The 9,119-nt window shown below is 37.2% G+C and overlaps 2 protein-coding genes across 2 annotated transcripts; both read right to left on the reverse strand.

The window, feature by feature from the left end:
- Positions 1 to 454: 454 nt before the first annotated feature.
- LOC106873203 (uncharacterized protein K02A2.6-like) lies at positions 455 to 964 on the reverse strand. Its single transcript, XM_014920446.1, has one exon. The coding sequence runs from the start codon at positions 962 to 964 to the stop codon at positions 455 to 457; it is 510 nt and encodes a 169-aa protein (XP_014775932.1).
- A 4,025-nt stretch (positions 965 to 4,989) lies between these two features.
- Positions 4,990 to 8,602, reverse strand: LOC106873204 (sulfotransferase 1A2). The gene is made up of 2 exons (XM_014920447.2): positions 7,633 to 8,602; positions 4,990 to 5,333 (listed from the first exon to the last, which is right to left on the reverse strand). Exons 1-2 carry the CDS (start codon positions 7,829 to 7,831, stop codon positions 5,005 to 5,007), a joined length of 528 nt encoding a protein of 175 aa, XP_014775933.2. The 5' UTR covers positions 7,832 to 8,602; the 3' UTR covers positions 4,990 to 5,004.
- Between the last annotated feature and the right edge of the window lie 517 nt (positions 8,603 to 9,119).

Genomic DNA, 9,119 nt, shown 5'->3' on the forward strand with positions numbered 1-9,119 from the left:
AGTAATATTATAACCCAACGTTATAGTCGGTTCGCTGTATGGGTAGGTAACCCTTTCTTTGACCAATAAATTGATAGCAATAGTCGATGATTTGTTTGTAACAGAAAACTTTTACCATGTAGAAACCTGTGAAATTTTTTCACATCAAAGATAATCGATAGGGCTTCTTTTTCTATCTCACTGTATTTTTCTCTGCCGTTATCAGCGAGCGCGAAATATGAATCATTAGTTTCATACTTCCATCTTTATACTTGTGTAACAAAACTGCTCCTATTCCGTACTCCGAAGCATCAGACACTACAACAATGTCCATTTCAGGAACGAAATGCGCTAGAGACAGATCTGCGATTAGAATTTTTTTATTTCTTCAAATGAGTTTTGGCATTTAACCAACTAATTCCACTTTACTTCCTTTTTTAATAAGTCATTCAATAGAGCTCTTAATTTGTGTATGTTAGGAATGTAGTTTTGGTAGTAATTTGCCAGACCAAGAAACGCTTGTAGTTGGTATATTTATTATGGCATCAGCCCTCGACACGTCAGGCTGTCTACCATTTTTATTAATTATTTGCCCTAAGTACTTAATTTGAGGTAAAAAGAACTCGCATTTTTCTTTACTCAAAGTGAACCCGTACTCTTTCATTTTCTTGAACACAGCTTTTATATGCTCCACATGCTGTTCACGCGAATTATTCTTAATCAATATATCGTCCAAATAAGGGATTGCAAATTCACAATCAGATAAAATAGCGTCCATGATTTGCTGAAATATTGCCGACGCAACCTTTAATTCAAAAGGCAACCGGGTATATTTATACAATCCTCTATGTGCATTTATTGTCAGATACTTTGAGCATTTATCATTTACTTTAATCTGTAAATAAGCATCAGACAGATCCAATTTGGAGAAAATTTTTCCACCATTTAATTTTGCGAAAATGTCCTTTGGAGTCGGGAGTGACATGTTTTTAAGCTAATGTTCAATCCTGTTGAGAAATCGGCACACAGCTTAATCTTATTATTTTTCTTTTTAATGCACACCGTGGGCATCATTTTGTTGATTCCACGCTTTTCTAGTCTGTCCAACTCTTTATTTATAATTTCAATTGCTGCGAACGGTACTTTTCTGTTAGATTTAAATACAGGCACAGCGTTTTTCACTTACTTGAAAGCAGGCTTCAGTCTTTTTACATAGACCTAAGTCCTCCGATAGTACTTGAAGAAACATCCTTTTCAATTTTCACTTCAATTCCTCAGATGATTTTCTTTTAACGAGACAACCATTTATGTTTTTGTAGTAGAGACTTATGGGGAGGTGCCATAAGTCAAATAACTCCAACCAATCCGTACCAAACAGATTGATTGTGTTCTCCATAATGAATACTTTTGCTTCGCGTGTTTCTCCTCGAAATGTGACGTCTGTACACATTTCGTCCATGAAATGTAATTTATCACTTGTCAGACCAAGCGCAATTTTTGCTGTTTTACGTAACCCCGGTTTCCCGAATTTTCTCTATGTATCAGCACTTATGATTGAAATATCACTACCCGTATCCAACTGTAGTTTGATATTTACACCATTTATTTTCACGTGTACGAATTTTCATGCTGTTGTGTCGTATTCACTTTCTGCTGAAATCACCTTAGAACTTTTTGCGTTCGACCTTTGTAATCTTATCCTGCAGTGTGAGCTCTTGTGACCAAGTTTCTGACAGCTATAGCATTTTCGGTTTTTAAACGAAGACTACTTTCTCAAGTGTGGGCCTCTACATCTGTAACATGGATTGGGCCTGGCACTCTTTTTTGGTCGTACTTTCCGGGTCGACACATCTGTATTTTTGCGAAATCTTTCTTTTGAATTTTTTTCACGTCGTGCTTCAGGTTTACCATTGTTTGACATTCTCCTGCAATGGTTGGTAGGATTAAGTCTTGCTCCATTTTTGAGAGAATCCTTGCCCGAATTTTCCTATCTTCGGTTGCCGTAAGGCCTTGTACGAAGATAAGGGATTTAATCATATCCTGAATGAGTTCTTGAAGTTTAAAGTTTTCACACATACAGCTGACTACTCCGGCGTATGTAATAAAGTCGTCATCGTCATTTTTTGTTAAGTTCCATCACTCCATTCGAGTGATAAATAATGGACTTTTGTCACAATAGTTTCTTTGAAACAAATCTCATTCGACTTTTTGGGCAGGATAGAGTTACAATAGCGTTCATGTTTGGCTGGAGCCACTTTGCGTAGTAATAGCTTCACTTTCTCCTCATCCGACCATTACTTGCAATCTTTGCTAAAAATTTCCTCGTATTTTCTATAGTACGCAGGAAACGTAATACCGTCCGGATTATGAGCGAATTCAGAAATCGAGTTCACACGCCGTCTGGGTCAAATGAACTTACCGAATTTTCGGACTTCCTTGACTGTAATTCAATTAACTGTTGTTGTTGTTGTTGTTGTTGTTGTTTTGCTTCTGCAACTCCTGTAGTTGTTCCTGTTGCTTCTCTTGAAGCTGTATTACTGCAGCTAATAGTTTCTCCATAATTTAACAATTTGTATGACGCACAAATCGTCAAATAACCTACGTAAGCTTCGAAAAATCCTCGTCACCAGATGTTATATCCTTACGTTTCCAATATCGTAGTACGGTTGATATTGTCGACGATAGATAAAGAATACACTGCAATAGTGTTATAACAATACAAAATAGAAACAGCAGCAGTAACAAACACGCAATGAGCCAATAAGCTTTTACGAACCAACAATCAATATTTCCAACACACTAACTCGAGCTGTAAACTGTACCTGAACTTCGAAGACCAAATTACGAACTGATTTCTTTTATTGAGCACTCAGGTTCGATAAAGAGGGGACAATACAAGGACAGACAACACAGCACAGTGGAGTACATACAATATATAACGAAGGAATGAAATTTATGAATTATAATGAAGAAAATGAAAGATGAAATGTCTTACCTGCTCCCCACTCGCAGGCAGTGTCATTTAACTGTCTATGGATAACGTTTAAAAAACAGTTCTTTTTTCTTTTTGCATCTTTTTTTTTTAAATCACTATTAATTTTTAAACTTTTTACTCCCTTTTCCTTTTTTTTTATCACACTAGGTACTGCGTCAACTCATTGAATTCCACCACTGGTGGCAATTCATCAAATTGAATCTGCAGTCCCGTTATCTCTATTTTATTTCCAAATAGTGGAGGCGCAATGACCCAGTGGTTAGGGCAGCAGACTCGCGGTCATAGGATCGCGGTTTCGATTCCCAGACCGGGCGTTGTGAGTGTTTATTGAGCGAAAACTCCTAAAACTCCACGAGGTTCCGGCAGGGGATGGTGGCGAACCCTGCTGTACTCTATCACTACAACTTTCTCTCACTCTTACTTCCTGTTTCTGTTGTGCCTGTAATTCAAAGGGTCAGCCTTGTCACACTGTGTCACGCTGAATATCCCCGAGAACTACGTTAAGGGTACACGTGTCTGTGGAGTGCTCAGCCACTTGCACGTTAACTTCACGAGCAGGCTGTTCCGTTGATCGGATCAACTGGAACCCTCGACGTCGTAAGCGAAGGAGTGCCAACAACATTTCCAAATAGCTCTTTTAGTTTCTCACCCCTCGCTCTATCAAACAGGATTGCTTTGCTGTTTTCGTCGAACTCGTTCGGTGCTAATCTCACCCTAATTGCAGATTTTATTTTCGTAATCTTCATCTCAATTTCAACACTTTTTTATATTCTATCAAATTCCATATATGTTTCCCCTTCTCTATTCCTTCCTGTCTTCCATTCTTGGTCTCCTCTGATGTTACTGGCATTGGTAGCTCTTTCTTCTCTGTAGCTTTTTCATTCGATGCTGCTGGCATCTCCCGTCTTTCTTCCTTTCGTTTCTGTAAATTCACATTCTCCTCCGCGCTGGCTCCCTTTGATGTTGTTGGTCTCTCACACTGAACCACCTCTGCGCCTGTTTTTTTTTCTTTTTTTTAGCGGACTCTTTGGTGGTGAGTCTGCGTTTCCCTCTCTCTTCTTTCTTTTCACCACCGTATATTGCTCCTCTTCATTCTTTGTACTCTTTTCGCAGTCTGGTTTTTGCTCCTCGATATTTTGCTCCTTTTCCTCTCCCTGCTGCTCCTGTTCCATCAAATCATTGCGCTTCTGGGGCACCTTGCCTTCATGTATACTCGTACTCCGCACTGGTAGCAGATGGGAAGTCTTCCCTCCATCACCACACTTAATCTCACTCCCTCCGGCAGTATGACTTCTTCTGAAATTTTATGTAAATCCTGTAAAATTACCTGGACCACCACCTCGAGGCCGTATCCCCGCCAGTTTACCCCAGTTATTCTTGTCACTTTTAAAACTTTCGCTTCTTCCTCTGTTTTATACAAAATAGCCACCAGCCACGTCTCATCAATCTCCAGGGATACTCTGCCAGTCCTTACTCTGGACACACGTTTGCCACAGTAGGTTGGCAGTAGTACCCACTCTGATGACCTTAACACCACAGTGTAGTGTTTTATCGCGTCTTGTTCACTCGCGAACCTTACCTCCACTGTACCGTATTTTTCCCCCTGGTATAGAACGTCGTAAGGCCTTTTATCGCTTTCAAACACTCTTCCAGTGATTCTACCGTCGCTATTTCAATTTTTTTCGTTTCCGTGGACAGCGTTCTATACACTCCAGTCCGCTTAGTTGCAATCTCTGTCACATCTTGCGGCGGGGTAAACCTCAGGCTGGTACTGTCCTTTTTGATTAGTTTGTTAAACTGCTTCACCTTCTTTTCTTCCAGTTTAACCCCTCGAACCTGTAGAACGTCTGCAGTTAAGCTTCTTTCAGTTGCGGCAGCATAGCTGCCGACTGGTTCGCTTTCAATCGTTCCCTTTCTTACTACTTCACCCATAAATGGGGAAGAAAACACATATAACAGGCAAAAATAACAGCAATGAACAGTAGTAGTAGTAGTAGTAGTAGTAGTAGTAGTAGTAGTAGTAGTAGTAGTCAAGACTTACCTTCCCCTTTCATATAAAGGTAAAAAAAACTTGATATGTCTCCCTTGTATTCGAACGAATTAGATTGTATCAGATGTCTGTAGAAAGTTACAAGCATAGCTTTTGGGTTGCGGTTTATATATATAATTTTGTGACCCTTCAGCAATTCCGGAGGAAGAAGTTCAATAGGAAGGTGTGAGTTTAAGAATCGTGGAGATTCAGCAGCTTCAAGTGTTTCCATTGGGGCCATTTCTATAAGCAAGTCTTCTTTTATAGCGGAAACTCTTTCACAACTTCCTTTCAGTATCATAGTTACTATTTCAAACATCCAATGGGACCCTGAAATTAATACAATATAAACATATAGGGGGTTCTTATAAGGTTGTTATCCACCCCTGATTGGAACTCTCCCGTATGACATGTACGCATGCTCAGTGACTTGCTTTAACAGCTGCAATCAGCTGAATGCACATTGCCAGTGACCTTTGACATAATTACCCACACTCTGTGGTCAGGATTCTTTTTTTGGTTTGATGTCGGTATCGAAGGGATTACCAGACACCGGACAATACAGTGAGAGCAGCTTTCACTCACATCGTGGTATTCGATGCTGTGTACGTATCTGTCGTGGTAAAATATGCCATTCCTTAACTGTTGCTTTGCTTTCATCCGTAGCACGAGGTAATTATGTCATTATCTGTGAAATTCGGCAACTTACAAAGATCAAGCAATACTTCACCGAGAGGAGATATAAGCTTCTGCTTATTTCTGTCTGAAGTATCGTCCGATACTTCAGACTTATCGTCCGATAAATTTACTTTGTTGACATTCTTCATCGACAGAATTTTTATACCTTTCAACCTTTCAATCAAGTCCGCCTTTCTTCCAGTAACATACTGTCCATATAATCTTAAATATTTCTTTAACTCAGGCACAGTAAGTACTTCGATAGCTGAATCATCAAGCTGCTTTATATCCATGATAAGACGTAAAACAACAACAATGGTGTGGGTAGTCTGCGGAAGTTTAATTGTCTACATGGAGCGCCGCCTAGCCAAGGGAGATAACCTACTTATAGGAAAGCCCTATAGTTTTATTTGAGTGTTAACAAAATATACTGACATGTCTATGAAATTTTATTGGAATATTTCGTTTTACAATGGCCTTTCGAAAAGTGGAAATTTATATAAAAATAAAAATAAGAAATAAGTGGAAATTTTACCGGTGGGTATGTTAAATTTTAAGGCACAATAAGAAAATGACTCTCCCCAGACACAACAGAAATTTATATTATTATCTATTTGATAAACTCTTAGTTTCTAGAATCATGTTCCTTTTTATTTTGGGATACACACCTAAGAATGTGGAGTAAACTTGATAAAAGGTAACTGAAGTTAATTAAATACATTACCATGTAACATATGATGTTATGTTACAGGTGTGTAAGTACACAAAATCTTGCAGTGTTTAAGATTGAAGAAGAACGAGTTAAGATAGATATCATGTCAGAATGGATTATCCTAATATATTGTGTTATATGCTGTGTGAAGAAGTGTATTATTAACCTCGGGTACATTTTTAAATATTAATGTACCGGAGTACATTTCCAAGACACGTGCACACACAGAACAAAAGGAAGAGAAAATGTCTATGAGCGCTTGTATAGCTGTATGTGCATGAGAGTGTGTATTTAGAGGAGTGTGTATGTGTGTGTATGTAAGTAGTTATCCGAACGTATATGCTTATGTGTATTGTAAAACACTATAGGACAGTTTACCATTTATCAATAAAACAGAGAATATAATGTGTGACTATCCATTGATTCTCTGTAATGCAAGATGATAAGAATCAATTATTTTGGTATATATGATCATGTGTTGTTCAATAGATCATGAATTTCATAGCTTCCCTCTCACTCATGAAGTCCTTGTACTTGGCATTTAACTAATTATATATAAAGGGAGCTAAGTGCTTTGTATACAACAACGAAAATCACACTCACACAAACACACTAGGCCGTTTAGCTGATTGAATCTTCCATTACAAAATCAATATTTTCCAAACCAAAGATGGAAAATACCTGATATGCAGTCAAATCTTCAAAATATGTTGTATTGTCTTTAAAAAAATTCCTCTTTGATCATATATCTGCTACATTACAGACGAACTGGAGCTAAAAACAATAACAGCAACAACAAAAGAATTATTCCTAAAAACTAAGAAGTAGGCAGCAATATTGCAAGGAAAATAGGACGGCGAACTGACAGAGTCGTTAGCGCGCTGGGCAAACTTCTTAGCGGCATTTCATCCGTCTGTGCATTCTGAATTCAAATTCCACAAGGTTGACTTTACCTTTTACCCTTTCGAGATCGACAAAGTAAGTACCAGTTGAACACCGGAGTCGATGCAACTGACTTGTGCTCTGCCCCAAAATTGCTGGCTTTGTGCCAAAATTTGAAATCAATATTGCAAGTGAAATGAACTACTTTATTCTATTACTTGCCAATAGCATTTGAGGATTGAACAAATATTTTTTTTAGCGTAAACACCATCACATTTGCTTTACGCATCGATAAATTACATAATGACGCATGAGATACAAAAATGTAGTTTAAGAAATCATATTGTAAAAACTTACCTGCTCCAGGATATGAATACATCAAAATATCGTCGGGTCTAAATTTTATTGTGTTTACTTTTGGTATGGCGGATAGTATCATTGGTACACAAAGCATACTGTAGCCTTTATAATTATAAACAGGCATCGGATTCCCGTCTTTTCCATAGAATTGAACGTAAGTACATTCACTTTCATCTTTTAGTTCTTTCGAATCCATTACTGTTGTAGTTGTTGTTGCTGATGTTGTTGCTGTGGTAGTTTTTGTTTGAGTTTTTGCTCTTGTTGTTGTTGTTGCCACTTCTTTAGCGTCTATTTTCTCAATAAATTCCTAAAATAAGCTTCTGTCGTTCCTTGCAATCTGTGACAAATTAACCGTTCGTGAAAGTTCGCTACAGAAAAATGTAGTCTACCCCAGCTATTTACATTCTTGTATGTTGGCTGCATAAATAGAAAGTTTATTTATTCAAAATCTATGTCAATGGTTTTGAATTTAGATAAACATTTTATAAATGGTTCTCAGTTTACAGGAGCTGTTCTGATAAAAAATTTTTAAAAAACAAAGTAACAGGTTTAAAGTTCATGCTAGTTATCATCACATGAGGCGACAACACGGCGGTTATATGGTATCTAGAATATGGATTAGAGCAGTGGTACATGACATAGAGCAGTGGTACATGACATAGAGCAGTGGTACATGACATAGAGCAGTGGTTTTCAACCAGGGTTCCGCAGAAGTTACATAAATGTTAAAATCGACAGTAACTTTTAATTTTCCTGTGCAGATATGTGTGTACATGTTAGGCCTACGTGTACATCTACGAGTTGCACGCCAGCGTAGATGACCCTGATCCTTGGTGTGTAGATGTACGAGCACATTTACGAGTTTCATGCCAGCTTAGATGATGATTTAGTTGTCTTTTGTAAAATACGAGTGACTATATTTGGAAGAAATATTTTAACTGCGTAAGCCATTTAGGTATTGTTGTTAATCCGCCTTTTAACAGATCTTAAGCTTTTTAAAAGGCGTTTTAGTAATTTTTTTTCTTGTATGATGTCTATTAGTATTTAGTCAAATGTTAAGATTAAAAAATTCGAAAGAGAGTTGAATTACATATGTAGAAACAAAATAAGAAATAGGGAAACGGATACTAAATTATAAGATATGTAAATATGCATAAATATTAACTCCTTACAAATTTCTAAATTAGAACAATGAACAAATAAACGACATTTTAAATTCAAATCCGAAAATCTATTTTATTATTATATGCATATTGTTTAAATATAATCAAATACTTATTACTAAAAATAAAAATAAAAACATTAATAAAAAAAGCTAAATTTTTCATCAGTAAACTCGCTACACTTTAAAGATCATTTTGCCCTACCACTATTAGGTTTGCTTTTATATATATACAATTCTGCTTACAGCCTTACAAGTATGGATAAATTTCTGAAAAAACGTAAGTTAGATACAGATGAAGAGACGCAGGGTCTGAGGCAGT

Source organism: Octopus bimaculoides, chromosome 3, assembly GCF_001194135.2.
Source record: "Octopus bimaculoides isolate UCB-OBI-ISO-001 chromosome 3, ASM119413v2, whole genome shotgun sequence".
Taxonomy (NCBI): Eukaryota; Metazoa; Mollusca; class Cephalopoda; order Octopoda; family Octopodidae; genus Octopus; species Octopus bimaculoides.